At 43.3% G+C, this 17,659-nt stretch overlaps 1 protein-coding gene across 3 annotated transcripts in view; it reads left to right on the top strand.

Moving 5' to 3' along the window:
- Positions 1–17,659, top strand: part of LOC142817886 (relaxin receptor 1-like) — a 258,818-nt gene that overhangs the window by 151,122 nt on the left and 90,037 nt on the right. For all 3 annotated transcript variants that reach the window (XR_012895405.1, XM_075895823.1, XM_075895822.1), the window contains 5 exons: positions 3,213–3,281; positions 5,928–5,999; positions 7,513–7,584; positions 10,574–10,937; positions 11,860–12,106. Coding sequence is in view for 2 of the 3 variants with exons in the window: in XM_075895823.1 (XP_075751938.1) it covers positions 3,213–3,281; positions 5,928–5,999; positions 7,513–7,584; positions 10,574–10,937; positions 11,860–12,106 (824 nt within the window). In the remaining variant the exon portion in view is untranslated. The remainder of the gene's footprint in view (positions 1–3,212; positions 3,282–5,927; positions 6,000–7,512; positions 7,585–10,573; positions 10,938–11,859; positions 12,107–17,659) is intronic.

Here is a 17,659-nt window from a genome sequence, read left to right as displayed (position 1 = left end):
CCGCAGGGAAGCCCACACTGCGGCTTCTGCAAGCGATGCCGGCCTTCCTTCTGGTCGCGTATTTGCCAAAGCTTCGTGTTTGCGTTCCTTGGTTTGATATTTGTAACAGATTTTGCTGCAACATAGTCAGGCTTTAGTTTCTCTCTGTGTGTGTGTGTGTGTGTGTGTGTGTGTGTGTGTGTGTGTGTGTGTGTGTGTGTTTGTGTGTGTGTGTGTGTGCGTGTGTGTGTGTGTGTGTGTGTGTGTGTGTGTGAGAGAGATAGAGAGTGCTGGCTAATAAATATCATCCCTCACACCACTTGTGCTTGCGGTTCCAGCTCGACAGGAACAATAACATAAAGGATCCAGCAACGAAAGAAAATACGATTCAATATCGTCGCGACTGTTTGAAGAAAGAGACGACTTCCGTCAATGTTGGTGCCCCGCAATCACGAATCAGCGCAGAACGGAGAAGGGACAAAAAAAAAGAATCAGAGACAAGCGCTTTCCTACGTCTGAGGCTTTATTGAGAAACGCCATATGTGTATATGTTGGCATTCCACAACACGTGATAGTGCACGAGCAGTCTCGTAACAAGCCCCAAGAAGCAGAAAGATGTTATCCAACATGACAAAATATATGAAGCAGGAATTCACAGGAAAAAAACATGAAAAGCAAGTCACGGGCATGCACTGTGGTTTACGCTGTCAAGAAAGGACAACCTTTTGTGGGTCAAGGCAACAGAGAACTTGCCGACACAGATACCCTTAGCAATAATCTACGTCTTGGTAGCCTTGATCCAAAAAGAGCTGGTTTTTTTGACATGGTTAATCACGGTCTATACCAGTGATATGGTCTCATTGATTATTTTGCGCATTTCTTTATCACATATTTCGTCATGTGAGATAAGTTCATTCTGCCTCACCTGTCGACCACGTCTACGTGATATTTTATTTTTTTGCGCGCGCTTTTGTGACGTAGTGTGCTGCCGTATATAAACATGCGCCTTTTTAAAATGAATCCCAATTTAGAAAAGCACGCTTGTCTACGTTCTCATTCTTGTTCCTTGTCCGTTCACTGATTGTTGATGGTAGATTAGCAAATAGGACTATATAAAAACTTTACTTCTTGAAAGAACATATCTGAAATGTCTAACGCAGTTTTATCAAGACGGCACCACACGAAGGGAACACACAGCCTTGCCTTACTCTTGTTTCCTTCGTGTCCAGACTGGTCCCTTTCGCCTTGGTCCGTGTTCATGAATCTCCGCTAAACACTTAAGATGCGCGTGGATTCGTCAGCAATGGGTCAACAAGAAGCACAAAAGAAAGCGCGTCGCAGCCTGGAGATCGTTGTTGCAAGGTAGCAGTAGTACAGTGGTGGATGGACAAACTTATGGCTAATGCTGTATCTTCTCTTGAAAGCGTGGTGATCGGCGGGGACTTAGAGAGAACGGGCAGGAAGCATTACTGCTTCTTGTTACACGTGTGCGCTGTTTCTCAGGTCACTCGTTGCATTTATAGTTAACCAAAGACGCCAATCAAGTCAGAATAAACGCGACAAGTCTACTGCGCGTGAATAAAGTAAGACACCGTTCGTGAAGAAGCGAATCACATAAGCAGAGACAGAGTGAGTAAAGATCGGAAAATATAAATGCAAGAGGACGCTGCCCGGATGTCACGCACACAGCTCTAATCTATACAAACAGTGCCAGATATAAGACACATTTAAGTATGTGCGCTTGCGCGCGTGTATTTTGCGGTGGTGGTGGCGGACAACTGCCCGTAACCCGAGTTGTGTTCTCATAACTGCTTTCAATGTAAAAGCTGACATCGGCAGCGTTGGCCTGATGAATGCAAAGAATAAATATCAGGGTCCCAGCAGGAACCGAAACCCCGCATCCTTCATCGCAATCAAATATTCTATAGGGCCACACCAGGCCTCGGAACCTTTTTCTTCTTTAGTAGACCCTAATGTTCGTGCAACGTCAGTTGTGGTTCCAGCGCCGGTCATCTAATTCAATAAGCAATACAACATTACTCATATGATGCATCCGCCACGTCGGGTTCAACGTCAGTTGCAGTTGGGCGCCACCCGCCTAAGTTTATTTATGTAGCGGTGTCTACGACTACCGTCCTCGCACACACCAGTGCTTCATATAAGCTTGGTGCTTCTGGTGCAGCGAAAATTCATGTAGCTGTTGGAATCGTTACGCAACTTGTGAACCACTGCTTTTATAAAACATATTCGACTGTTAAAGTAAGTGTGTTTGTGCATTTGTACATATATTTAACGCCACTTCGTAATGATTCGCGCATTGAAATTTATTGCATCACAGTTACCTTCCATCCGGATGCCTCGCATAAAATCTATTCGCGTTGTATGTCGGATCTGCCGATTTCTTTAATAGCATAGCCCGCAATTGCATGACACAAATATGACAGTTCACTTATACGGGACTCAGATTATTTGAATGAATGCAGAGCGCATCACGACAGCCGTGATAGCGATCACTCGTTGCCTGCGATAGACGTCACTATAACTGTAGTCAACGGTCAGATTTTGAGAACCATTTAACACACAGCAATCCCCGCATGTTTTACACGAGTGCAACTCGCTGTTGTGCTAGTGATTGACTACTGATTTTCCGCGTGTTGCACTTTTAGGAATACAGGTGTGCAGTATAATAATTCATTTATCGCGCGTTGCATTTTAGGACTAAAAGAAGTATACATAGCGCAATTCCCATTGCGTGAACACTCTCTCATGGTCGCTGTTTAGTATACGGCGTAATATTGCTACAACACGTTTTAAATTCAAAGGGAATCGCGCATATCTTGCGACGACGCACTTTTTTCGCGCAGGGTTCGCGTCACATGATTTCTGATAGCGGGATTTAAATCCGCTGATGCTACCGCGTTTACATGGAGGCGAAACGCAGTAGGCCAGCACACCTACATATTTAGGCGCAAGTTAAGAGCACTAGGTGATTGACATTTATGGAGCTCTCCAATGTGGTATCCTCATAATACTATAATCGATTTTAATGACCCCCTCCCTGCATATTACTACATATTACTACAAAGAATACAAAAATGAACTTTTGGAACTATCCGCGCTGTTGGCGTTCCTTCGACCTTCTCCCTGCTTGGTTTTATAGGTGCAAACGTATAACAATGGTTATAGGTTATATGTTCACATAGGTTCAAAGTGAGTTTATCCTTCGTACACAGGAACCTGGCTTACAACAAGCTGTCCGACGTGACGGGAGCATTTGCTGTCTTGGGAAGCCTGCGGACACTGTAAGTTTTTCGCTCGTCAAGCTCCTTCTGAACCTTTGAAAACTGCTTAGTGTAGAAGCAAATAGAGGGCACATAAGAGCATGTACTTCAAAAAAAATGAGGTGAGGTAGCTAGGGTAGCATAAGGCCGACAAACATATTTTTTTGTGGTCACAGTGTAAACGTTGCGGTGGCACGGAGCATGAAGGAAATCGAAAGACAGCACAGGAGAAGGCGCGCATAGCTTTCGCAAGCCAAACATATTCGAAGTTTCTCCCCTCCTACTTGGCTGGCTTTTCAATGCTCTGTACACCAGTAATTTTACCTGGACCGAGAAACAAAGTAGAGCGACAGAAAAGGGGCACTTGCCGAGCAGTAATTCCCACATGAGCGCATGAGTTATATCTCAAGCAAAACGTCTAAGCCTACAGCTAGAGGTACTCAACGCGTTGCTCGCCTATAATATTATGCGAGCCCTTGAATAAACGTTAAAACTTCAGTTTCTACACTTGGGATGCTAAGGGTCATAGTTGTAAAGCCTTCAGTGTGCTTGACTTGAACCACGACCATGACCACGACAACAAAGGCAACAAAGATAGCAATGGGAACATCTATTCAATACGACGAAAGTGTACTAATTTGAGAACATGCTTAGTGGCAGTTTTTACAAGTCTAATAAATTTTAATGAAGCAAAAACATAGGAAAAGCTCAAAACATCAAACTGAGAAAAAATACCAATAATCGTAATTATTCCCTTATACGCATACGAAATCATTGAGTGTAACGAAGCAGCAAATACAAGATTAGCACCAGTCAGACTGGACATGTGTTCATGCGCGTACTATACAATGGCATTCAAAAAGTACAGGCAAACGTGAAATGATGAAAAAATGGGTTAGTAGATGCTTGAGAGAAAGGAAGAAAAATGTGGTAGAATTTCCGACATCTGCTCCTGTATTTCTTCTGTCGTTTGTGGTACCGTTCGGGGTTGGATGTTAACATAATTTAGTTACGCCGGCTTCTGCATTTTCTTTGCGCAACTTCACGCAGACATTGTGACAGTATTTATGCAAAGATGTAGGACTGGGTAAGTTCGTTTAAGTCCTTAATTAGCTAGTGCGCCTAAATAAAACAGCTAGATAATAGGCAGAGATGGCGCGACTACCACTCTAATTCAAACAAAAGGTCAGAGGGCCCACGTGCAGTTGCTTTTACGCTTTGTATTGTTCGGTTATGGCGGATAAAAAGAATAGATTGCATACACGTTTCTTTCGGTTGTTGCATCTGAGCTCTCTCGTGAAGACACTGCCTCGTTCCTGGGTTTTGTCACATTGGCACCTTTATACATCAGACATGCTATAAGATAAAAGGCGCAATACACAAAAAAATTTCTTAAGCAATAGTCTGACCTCGTCGCGTCCGAAATATTGGCCGTTTACTTCATAATATTTTTCTGTGGTATTCAGATGGCATGGTTAGAAGCCTGTTTCACGAGAAATTTCCGTTTAACAAAAAAAAAATGAAATCTACAGGGCGCTTGAGCTTCGACAGCTAGAGTATAACGTGATAGCATCATCGAGTTCTGCTCGCATGGCATTCTCATTCACTTCAATGAAACTTCATTTCGGCCTAGTTGGTAGGTATTCATAAGCTAAAACGAACAGCAAAAATACTGAACACACCCCACAGAGAAAAGAAACGACACACACACAAGTGCCATCTGTCAACTGCTTTATTCCTTAATTTTCAATGCATATTTATGTCCAAGGGTTCTCTTCTGATTCACTTGCCTAGCATCGCTTCTCAGAAATGCCCTTCTAAAAATAAGGAAGTTTTGGGTGCGTGACATTGGTTGTTTAGAAAGTCTCTGGAATGCACCACTAGCCCATGAAGGAGAGAGAATTAATCAAGAGGGCAATATTTATGGATAAAACGGCGCGTGCAAATAGGCACGGGACCAGTGCGCCTTTAAGGGCCCATGTTTGTACGCTCAGGTTTCTATACACTCGTCAATGCTGGGTTTTTGTGACTTATGCAACCGGCACAGAAACTCGTAGTTCACGAAATCTTCGCTTGAAAAACAAGCGCGCAAAGCAATACGTTATGATTTCTGCGCAACGTAACAATATTTGTGAATATCCTCACTTAGTACGAGCACTACATACCGGCTTATCACTTCTGGTGTTTCTAATACCCATGCTTCTGTTGCCATCATTACGCAACAGTAAAGAATTAGTTACATAGATCATGCGCAACTGTTCAACGTATGTATGCGCGTGCAACGTTTGTACACATCTGTAGCGTCACTTCGTAACGTTTCACTCAATGAAAATTTACAACTAAGTCATCTTCGATCTGCATTTTTTCCATAACAACAATTCTCAAGGTATGTGGGATCTCCTAAATTTTTTAAGGGGTCTGGCAAGGTTTCTGTCTTTTTTAACATCCCTCCTCATTTTATGTGCAAGTGGGTTGTTTTTTTGGTGAGCCCCTTGAGTCACTAAATTATAGAAAAGAATTGTTCAATGCTGTGTAACATAATCATTTGTTTCTTTCTGCGTGTGTGTGCTCAATTCCTGCTGTTATATGACTTGTATTACAACCAATTCTATTAGTGCCACTCTGCAGTTTCTTTTATAGCTGTTTTTTTTTTTTTGCTTCTTCCAGAGACCTGGAGGGCAACAGACTCGACGTTATTCCTGACGACACATTCTGGCCTCTTAGAAGCATCGAATCACTGTAAGAATCATGGCTGTCTTTGCATGCAAAACTGTTGCGGCGTGCACAAGTGTTATGGTTATGAGGCAGAACATCCGACCAGAACTATCGATGGGTGAATAGTACGTATAATTAGCGTTCGTAAGGCCGGCCGACAAGTTGTCAAAACAACACAAACGAAGTCTCATGGTGCTTCAGTCACTGTTGGACACACATCGTGTATTTATAAGCAGACTGAAATCACCATAAGCTTCTCGTGAAGCAGCTACTGGATATTGTGCGCCCATCACTTGCGAGTCTTGAGTGGGTACCATGAATTGAGGAGCTGCAATGAAACGTGATGCGCGTGGTATCCTGAACGCCGCACTATGGAAGAGTTCAGTGCAGTTCAAGACCACACAAGCATTTTGTTAGTGCGCTCGGTTCTTCCTATCTTGTTATCTTTTTATCCCTTAATCTCACTATCCCAGCATAGAATGGCCACCGCCTCCTCTATTTTATCAATGCCAGCCAGATGCGCCCAATCCAGCTGTTCACCACCCTCTCCTCCAGCCCTTCTCCACTCTCTCCTAACGCCTAGCGTTTGGGTGTGCTTTCAGGTCATGGGGGAGAGTAGCCCCTCATGCAATCCACGTTGGAAATCATATGAAGTAGTTTTTTGTTCAGTTGTGTACAGATTCGTGGGGCGGCGTCTCGCATTCCTCGTCTTCACAAAATTGGCAGTCACGCTGGCTCTGTGAAATATACGGTGTTTTGAGATAGCGTGTTGCCTTTCGTGGCGCTATGCGTTCAACCAATGGGGAAGCGTTACTGCAACATTTCTGCGTGCGCTGCTCTGTGACGCGGTGGAGGCGTTGTCTCGAGCCACAGAGGAGCCCGAAGGAACAAACCTGATAGACGTACAATATTGTTGTAGGAAACATGTCTATCGCATCTTCAGGGGAAAGGGCTCGGACGCACGTGTTATGCGAGCAGCGCGACACCTCATATAGCGCCGCATCACGACCACTTCTTGAACTGGGGCGGACCGACGGCTCTCGTTCAGAGGCGCGTGTTTGCTTTTGGCACCGTGTGTGTTCGTGTGACTTGGAGCTGTTTTCTTACGAAACAAAAATCGGCAAATGTTCAGTGGTTGCGCTTCACCACCTTATTTTTTAGATTTACCTAGTCCAAATCTGGTCACGAAGTTCAAAATGGCTGAATTTTTCTTTAAAAAAAACCGAAACACAGCAATAAACGAAACCCCAAGTACGATTCGCCGCCCGCAATTACGAAGACTAGGCAAATGTGTTCATTCCCATGGTCGCTGGACAATTGCAGTGCCAGAGTCCCCTCCAGTTAATTTTAGGAAACTGTCAGCCTCTTCGCAGGGCTGCTGGAAGTCAGGCGATTGCTTTTTTTTTCTCATCACTCATGTTGCTGCTGGTGGTCAACTTTCGCCTTCTATGAGGCATTCAAGGTTTTCACAATAAATTTATGTTTGCTTGAAGTTTTCGAGTAGCACAAGTAGACATGCGTTCACTTCTCCTTTCAGGAATCTGAGAAAGAACGTATTCCGCACGGCCTCTTCAGATCTCTTCGCTCCTCTTCGCAACATCACTCACATGTAAGTAAGGCTTTATTTCAAGTGAACTTCGCTAAACAATCCTCTAAGCGTTTCTTAGAAGGGTTGCTGAAAAAATATAGTGATATCGTGACAACAGGAGATAAGGGGCACCGGCACCCCTTTCCTATATATATATATATATATATATATATATATATATATATTTCAACAGGAAGTAGCAATAAACAAGCGCACCTAAAAATTGCGTCCATCTATTTTTGCTTGTTGGCGTTTATGCCGTGGTGCTGTCCAGATAGACAAGTAAAAAGTCCAATTTTGTACGTGTGCTTCCTTATACACACACACATATATATAAATATATATATATATATATATATATATATATATATATATATATATATATATATATATATATATATATATATATATATATATATATATATATATATCATCACCTAGACTACGCCCATTGCAGGACAAAGGCTTCTCCCATGTTCCACCAGTCATCTCAGTTCTGGGCTTCCTACTGCCATTTTATACCCGCATGCTTCCTAATCTCATTTGCCCACCTAACTTTCTCTCTTCCCCTCACCTACTCGGGTTATCGGGAAATCAAGTCATTCATCCCTAATGACCTGCAGTTATTCAGCCTACAGAACAACAACTGGTCATTTAGGAGGTCGTTTCTGGTCGTTAAGACGCCGTCCATGTTTTGAACAAAGTAATTGCGATGCATGCGCGTGTTTTTGACTGAATGATCTCTCGACAGCTACAACACCTTTCCAACAAAACAGTGTCTCCCCATTGAAGTGGCTTGAAGTCAACCGTATCTACCTGTGGCTGCTGGGAGTACTCTACCGTGAAAGCATATAAAGTCATCGCTATACGTATGCCAGTTAGAGCAGTGCACATATTTGTGATGGCATTAAAGCTAACGCATCTCTGAAGGCGTTTTGTTCTTTTAACGCGTAGACGTTCATATTCCGACAAGGAAGCAAAGCTCAAGACAGATAGTCGTGAACTAAAATGGAGGCCTTTGAAACACATGATATCAGGTCTTCTTTACAGTCATATGAATCACGTGAAAATTGTTGGATTTGTGGAAGGATTATACAGGCTGTGAAAGGCTCCCTGTGGAGAATAATAAGGAAAGTTCTTGGACTGTTCTTTTGTTCTTTTGTTCTTGGACTGCTCTAAAGTACGACGGCAGTGCGTTCAGCGCCAACAAAGACCCCAAAGCAATTTTTCCACAAAGACATAAAACTCTCAAAGATGGAAGGCCGTCACAAGAATGCGAAGAGATGAGCATCTTCAGGGAATGACGAAGACCGTTGCTCGCTTCTCGATGTCTGTGTTTTGTTTTTACAGATCAATATAAAACTGCTGTGGCGACAACTGTAAGAAAAAAGATAGGGCATATAACCTTACTGTTTTGAGCACGATAACAGTGTATACGTTGAAGACAGCCAAGGAGCTGACACGATGGCTTTAATTCAAGTAACGCTTCCTAGCCTGGTGTATTCCTCTCAGGAATAGCTGGAGCGTGTTCTTTTTATTGCATGGCGTTATAAATGACGTTAGCAGGAGACTTGCTGCTTTACGTCGGCAACCTCAGCTCGTGTGCAACTTAAGGAGACTCAAGCTGTAAATTTGTGTCACTTTTTTTTTCACTTCATGGGGGCAGTATGTATCCGTTCTTTTATAAGAAAAAAAGTAGGATATTGTGATTAGCACTGCGTGGACTAGACAGCCTGCTACGACTACAATTAAATTTATATTGACCTGCAATAATTTCGCAGAACTGTTACAAGCGTAATTGCCCAAAAGTACACAGAGTATACCACTGACAGTCTTAAAAAGTTCCAAAAAGTTCCAAAGTGAAAGAAATTCCAAAACACTCACTGGTATATATCTTGTATGAGGCAGGTATCTACACAATAACCGAAGAGCGGACAGTGTTTCGACTATGTTGTAGAGATAGCTGGCTGAAACGAGCTGAACCGGGCCATGCCGGTGCCATACCTTTCGGGCCTGGGCCGGGCACGGGCTGTATTTAAAAACACAGGGCCACACTCTGGCACACTGGAGCATGAAAATTTCGGGCTGGGCCAGAAAAATCGGCCCATGCAGTGCAATAACGGAGGTCTTTAGAGGTGGCTCACTTCACTACAATAGTCGTGCGCACAGGAGTTGGGTAAGGGGGCGGCCACTCCCATTGTTACCAGCTACGAGGAGGGGTGTGTCACAGGGACCTTCGTTCTCTTCCTACAGAGCTACGACAGTTTTAGACGCGTTTGGAAAGGGCTTCGTTCAGGAGAATGAGCATTTAGGCACACTTTGAAGATGAATTAAAGTATATTCTAAACGTTTGCTGTGTCGGACCGTTCGTGTGTAGTGTCCTAAGATACAGAAGAAACCCATAAGATGTTTGTTCTAGCCTCGAAATTTGATGCCACCACCCCTTTAACGCGCACTTACATTGCACAGTACATGGATATCTACCGTTCCTCCTCCATCGAAATGTAACCACCGTGCCCGGAACCGAACCCGCGACCTTCGGCTGAGCAGCCGAGCACAATGTATTATAGTATTGCAGTCTGCGACACCCTTTATATGCGACACTCTGTTATCTTTTACGTATTCGCCAACTCAATTTGTACGTGTATTTCCGTAATAAAAAGCCTGTTTGCCGTTGCGCCCCATGATGCAGCACCTATTGATTTTAACGTATATATGAATTTTGTTTTGTTTATTCTGACATTGATTTTATCTGTACTTCATGTATTTGATAGCATGAGGTCCCATTGCAGTTCTCATATTAAGGAACCTGTTTCAGTATTCTCCTCCATAGCTGTACCCTTGCCGTGGTCGCTCAGTGGTAGAGCATTGAATAGCTGTACCCTTCTCCCCTAGTACGTTCAATAAACTGAAACTGAAACTGCAAGCATATCTATGCTTGGCAGAAGCGGTTGTGGTGTGGAAGGAGTCATTACCTTTCCTAACATTCCATTACATCCCACTGGTGCAGCTACTTCAGCGACTTCAGCCTGTGCTCGTCTGCACTGCACGTTCGCGTTTGCGAACCACGCGGAGATGGTATCAGTAGCCTGGCTCACCTCCTGGACAGCGTGGTTCTGCGCGTGGCCGTGTGGGTGGTGGCGCTGGTTGCCTGCCTCGGGAACCTGCTCGTGCTCGTAGGGAGGCTAGTGCTGCGTGAGCCCAACGCGGTGCACTCCTTTTACATCAAGAACCTGGCACTGGCCGACCTCATCATGGGCGTATACCTTTTTGTCATTGCCTCGCACGACGTTGCGTTCCGAGGAGAGTACATCCGATACGACTACCGCTGGCGACGCTCCGTCGGCTGCAGCGTCTCTGGGTTCCTGTCGACGGTAAGGACACCGCATGATTTTCAATCCATTGATTCATTTATTAAGCGTGTTTATTGATTTTATTGCGATAATAATATGAACGGTCTCGATGGTTGTTTGCCGTAGCCGTTGGTGTCGCGTTCATGTCCCGAATAGAGTACAAATTGATACGAACCCTCGCGCATTCTACAATCTACCCATGGGTAATAGCGCATGAGTGGGGGCGATGAATGTGGCTGAAGCAGAGATCAAGTGAAAGCAAATGCCTCACCCGTCTTTAAAGAGCATGAAAAGAGGCGAGGAGAGGGTTTGCTCGAGCAGCAACTCTGAGCTTTGATTTCACTAGTGCCGTCGCGATAGCAGGCGCCCGTGCTCTTTCGCTATCTAGGCAGCCGTCAGCGGGTGGCTTGTATACCCTTCTACGTTCTGCGCCTTCAACGCGAAGACATCGTGCGTGAATTGTCCCTATTGATTGATTTGTGGGGTTTAACGTCCCAAAACCGCCATTTGATAATGAGAGACGCCGTAGTGGAGGGCTCCGGAAATTTTGACCACCTGGGGTTCTTTAACGTGCACCCAAATCTGAGTACACGGGCCTACAACATTTCCGCCTCCATCGGAAATGTAGCCGCCGCAGCCGGGAATCGAACCCGCGACCTGTGGGTCAGCAGCCGAGTACCTTAGCCACTAGACCACCGCGGCGGGGCGTGAATTGTCCCTAGAGCGGCTGTATTCCTATACAACAGGGTTTTGTTGACTTGCGTGAGATTAGATCGAAAAGTGTTTGTTCCCAGTCTTACTTCGTATACCATTACAATTTGTTATTATTTCCTTTATTGCTCTACTGTTACGGGGAAACTGGCTTATATTCCTAGTTCTCTGTCGTATTCGCGAGGTTTTCGAGTGCGCAAGTTCACCAACTCTGCTGTGTTCTTTCGTGCAGGTCAGCAGCGAGGCGTCGGTGTTCACCCTGACGGTGATCACGGTCGATCGGTTTGCGTCCATCGTGTACCCGCTCTCTCTGAAACGTCGCACATTTCGGTTCGCGTGGATGTGCATGCTCTGCGTATGGCTGATGACCCTGCTGCTCGCCGCCGTGCCCATGATGCGACCCGACTACTACGGTGAAGAGTTCTACGGAAGCAACGGCGTGTGCCTTCCTCTCCACATTCACGACCCCGACTCCAAGGGTGAGTGGAGCATGTGAACGCTTAGTCCCGTACAGTGAACGATAGAAGGGGAATCGAAGGGCTCGTTTTTTTTTTTTTTGTTACATGCAAACTTCCTGAAAAGCAACGATGTGTAAGACTTAAGGAAACTATAAGACAAGCTATTTGAAGTCTTTTTAATAAATGCAGTCTGAATGTAGGACATTTAACTTTATATAGTCGTTTAACTAAAGTGCGACATCAAATATGATGAAATAAATAGCAAAAGGACAACTTGCTGCCAGCAAGGACCAAGCCTGCTCTACCGATTGAGCTGCAGTGGTGGTCGTCCTATCGCCCACTTTATAGGGTGTTACTTTTCATGTAAAGTTGGAAGTATTAGCGTCGATCGTAGCCATAGCTACATGATTTACACGTAATGTAAGATTCAATAAAGTTGATGGGAAAAAAACAACCGTTGTAACTCAATTACCGTTATATTGAGCTCTCATGTGATAGTTACACCTTTGAAACAATTAGATGGCCATGAAAGCTTATTTTTGAAACTAAACGTGTTCGAAAATTCTAATATTTTAGTAGCGGCCTACCGCTCTCCGACTTCAGATAATGATTTCTTGTCTAAAATTTATGATTTCTGTGTTGAATATTCTGGAAGCCGCCTACTACTAACAGGGGATTTTAATTTACCCAATAATAATTGGTCCAAACTATGCTCTTCATCCTCAAGTAACCAGGTTGTTTTTGATTTAATGCTGGCATGCGATCTTGAACAAGCTGTGAATGTGCCGACAAGGTTGCAGGATGATACATCGTCAATATTAGATCTTGTGTTTCATAGCAAATTCCTTTCTGACGTACATGTATCTGTTGATGACAGTCTGTCTGATCACAAATTAGTTTTCTTTACATCCCATCTTGGCAATCAATCTGACAATATGCACGGGAAACAGAAAGTGTTCAAAAACTTTTTTGGAGCCCATGACGAGACAGTTCTAGATTATCTCGATGTAGCCTTTGATCACTTTTCTGGTGATGATGTAAACTATCTGTGGAATACCTTCCGATCACTTTGTAGCTATTGTCTCGACAGTTTCATTCCAAACAAAACTAAAAAGCAACATCTCAAAAATTCATGGATAACTAGAGAAATCATTCAAATTGCACGGAAAGTAAAGCGTACGAGAAAGCGTAACTCAAAAGGATTGCCATTTCAGAAATTAAAAAGAACGCTTTCAGAAAGGGTATGGTCCAGCAAACATCTATTTTATTCTGTTTAATTACCCCAATTCCTTAAGAGTGATCCAGCCAAAATTTCGTGCCACATAAAAGTCAATCAACAGAAAACTACAGATTGCAGTGTGCTTGGGGATCAAATTATTCAAGATGAGAAACAAATGGCCACAGAGTTAAACCGTTACTTTCACTTTGTTTTTTTTCCAATCTATGCTCATTTAATAGTGCCATTGGCAGTAATTCAGTAGAAATTGATCCTGACTTCATAACGTTTAAAGGTGTCTTTTCCATGCTTCTCAACCTTCAAACTATATCTTCTTGTGGTCCGGACAACCTGCCAAATACTTTTTACTTCGTTATGCGGAACCACTTTCCCGCTTCTTTGTAGTAATCATTCGTTTATCATTATCGCAAGGCACTGTTCCCTTAGGCTGGCGCTTCGCTCAAATAATTCCGAAACTTAAAAAAAGAAATAACACTTTTTGTCTAACTACAGACCAATATCACATACTAGCACTTGTTGTAAACTTCTAGAGCACATCGTTTTTAACTTTGTGATTATTTTTGTAAACGAGCGCAACGTACTATTACCGTTTCAGCGCGGTTTCCATAATGGTCTATCTACGACAACCCAATCAGTTTCTTTTACACATTCTTTCTCCTCACTCCTAGATAAATCCCATCAAACTGACGTCATGTTCCTTGACTTGAGCAAGGCATTTGATAAAATACCGCTCTCCAAATTAATTCACAAAATTAACTTGCTGGGTTTTCCCTCGACCATTGTCGAATGGGTAACATTGTATCTGTCTTCTCGCACTCAGTTTGTTGATATAAACAGTACCTACTCTAATCCTCTTCCTGTTAACTCCGGAGTTCCCCAGAGTAGCGTTCTTGGACCACTACTATTTTTAATCTATATCAATGATATTGCATCCTGTGCTAAATATGGTGTGGAAATGCGGCTGTTTGCCGATGATTGCCTTCTGTTTAGTTCAGTGAAATCCACAGAAGACCAAGTGTTATTGAACCAAAGTGTTGATGCAGTCAATACCTGGTGTAAGTGCTGGGACATCCACATAAACCCTGAGAAAACTTATCTATGCGCATTACTAACAAAAAACAAACCCTAATTCACTCGTACAGTATTAAAGGAACTCCAGTTTTACTTAAACAAAGTTATAAATATCTTGGCGTCACAATCACCAACAACTTAACTTGGTTCTGCCACATTGAAAAGATTTGCTCTTCTGCCCGTAGAAAATTAGGGTTACTAAGGTACACCCTCAAAAGCTCTCCCCTAAAACTAAACTCCTCGCTTTTAACACAATCGCCCGGCCTTGTTTAGAGTACACGTCTGAAGTCTGATATCCACAATAAAAAGATATTAATAATCTTGAGAAAGTCCAAAGATTAAATGTTCGGTTTACTTACAATCGCTTCCGCCAGTCTGATTCCCGGCAGAAATAATAATTATTAACGAAATTCCAACTTCAGAATCCCGAATAAAACTAGCTAGACTTAAATTTCTTTTCATTTATCTAAGAAAAACACTATCATAGACCTTTCGCACGTCCTCACTCCTTTATCTTCACGTCCTACTAGAGGATGCCATTCTTACAAATTCACACCTGCCTTTGCGCGCACTAGCAACTTCAAGTACTCATTTTTTCTCTCGCACAATAACAGACTGGAACAAACTACCGCACCCCATTTTTGAGTCTACAAACGTACTAAAATCTATAGAAAATTACTTTGAAGGGCGAGGTATGTAACCCGCGAATATATTGTACACCTGTCTGATTTATTTTTTCTGTCGTTGTTGTTGTTTTCTTTGCTTTTTCTTCTTATCTACACCTGTACATCTATTTAATTGGTCATATGATTATCATTGTACCACCTCTCACTCCTGCTTGGGCCATTTTTATGGCCTGCGCAACTTTAAATGAAAATAAATAAATAAGTGGCAGAGAATTGGGCGCGTAACCCATAGGAATCTGTTTGGTCCACGCTGGGGGCAAGGTGTGTTTTCGTTCACTTTAATATGTATAATTATCAGCTAAAATACAGTTAAAAGACTACAAACAAAATTGCCCACACCTTCCGGCAGCAGCTTCGTTTTTTGTTGTTCTAATTTTGGGCAATTTCGTGAGTCATGGCTAACTCTGCTTGGTAGTAATATGATGTGCTGGGCTTGTCGGTTCATACCGTCTGACGGCCAATAAAAGTATGCCCAGATAACGCCACACCCAAAAAGAAAAGTGGGAGGTGAGCAAGCAAAAGATAATGGGAGTGCTATGCACTTGCTACTAGGCCAGTTTTAAGAAATAAACAGCTCGGTCTGTCTTCACTTCTTTCGTCCACGTATTAACGTTATAAGTTTAGCTTAGTGAGACAGCCGGCATTGGCCCATGGCTGCCGAAAACTTTCTTTCTGGAGGATTTCTCAATTTCTTTAGCAACAATCACTCTGTTGTGCACTGTGTGCGAGAAAGTTTCGAAATCATTGTCACGCGAAGCAGACACCGGCGTCACTGAGGCGTTGGTGTATCAGGCTGGATACGGCATTTCTTTGACCAAATGCTTTGACGTACACTCCATTTCTCTGCATAACAGAAGCCCTATGATGTTCAAGTTGGCTAACGATGTGCGAGCGCATTTCTTTTTACCCTTGCGAACGTCTTGCCCTGGTTTTCTCCAATAATCCTCAGCCCATCTGTCACTTTATGAAGTTGAGCAATGCGACGCCCGTTCACAGAAAAAGGCGCTACAAGTTTACAGATTGCACCGGGGAAAGTCAATAATGTGATTGATCGACAGGTGGTATTCCAATCAATTTTTGGAGGGAAAGTCTACTGAAGTGAAAGTCGCCATAGGTGAGCTGGTTTGTTAACGGCCAGCGATTTGCATACAGCATTCACCGCTAGTGGTACGAGGATCTCCGGAGATCTTTAGCGCGCTTTCTATATCATGCAATGCTCCTACATATTGAACGCTGCCCTCGAGATGCGCATGAAATAATACCCTTTCCCGTACCCACTGAAGATGTTGAACGAAAAATAAAAAAGAAAGGGAAAAAAAAAACGTTGGAATCAGCTTGCGTTGGGTTTAGAGCGAACTTTCTATAGCCCCTTTCAAGGTTTACAAGAACAGCCCCTTGATGACTTCCGGTTTTGTTCACCTATGTGCTTTAATAGCATTGGAGGACCACCAGAGCTTTAAAAAACAGCCCGCTAGTTTTTTACACATCTCTTTTCTTATTTGGCAAAATATATTCAAGTAAATGTTGTTTTGAGTTACATAAAAAAGAAAACATTTCTTGTACTTCACGCACTTTTCTTTTATGTGAAAAACAAGATAGAGACTTTCCTTACGCTTGAAAATAAATCGGAAACGTGCTTTGAGTTTAAACGTTAAGAGCTGGTAAACGAGGTGACCGGAAGTTGTTTTGGGTACAGCGCTTGCGACCTTGAAACCGTCTATAGTTCGGTTCTACAGCGTGGCGGGAAACGCAGAGGTGTACACGCGCCACAGTTTCCAAGAGAAATAATTATCTAAGGGTGTCAGGTTCTGCATTGACGACACATGCGGTGGGTATAGCCGAAACGCAAAGTCGTAACAACTGTACCAGTTGTTAGTTCACGCTTGTCCTGTCTATACTTGCGCGTTGTTTTCGAGCGTACTTGTTGGCGCTTCAGCGGCGCGCTACAGGTATCGAGCTGCTTGCCATTCTTAATGTCACGTTCAAATTTCTCCCTTTAGCATTCATTGACTCACTCTTGCAGGAAATATGGCTTTTTTTTTGGCGCACGTCATCGAGAGTATCCGGTGCCCCTGTGAAAAACGGCTGCCATTCGATTCTTCGGTCAGATAAAGTGTCTATTTCTGCAACCCTCGTAGGAAAAGGGCTCGGCATCTTTAGAGAATACTAAGCAGGATGGAGAGCGCGTTGATGTGAACTATTTTACAGAGTGGACTTACACGTACTAAGACTTTATTTCAGCAAGTGACGAAGCAACAATCACCACGCATATTCTCAATTGTAGCTCGGGCAAGGAACGAAGACAAGCAGAAAGCATGCATCGTTGTACATTAAGAACAAGGATATACAGCAAACCTGAAGGCGTTTGACAGCAAATGCTCGCGTGTTGCCTAATGTCATAGTGTCATCTCTTTTTTGATGGCGCTATAAAAAGAGTGGAGGGTGCGGTACAAACAGACCCATTTGTCCGCCCTTTTTGACCATGTGTTTTCGTTCACCGGAAACGCCCGGCGCCTGATTCTAGTCCTTTCATTTTTTTTCACTTATCCGACAATAACGAAGATATATATATGCAAGCAC

Source organism: Rhipicephalus microplus, chromosome 5 (assembly GCF_043290135.1).
Source record: "Rhipicephalus microplus isolate Deutch F79 chromosome 5, USDA_Rmic, whole genome shotgun sequence".
Lineage (NCBI taxonomy): Eukaryota > Metazoa > Arthropoda > Arachnida > Ixodida > Ixodidae > Rhipicephalus > Rhipicephalus microplus.
Note: the sequence above shows the minus strand (reverse complement) of the source record. Positions and strands in the feature narration are given on the sequence as shown.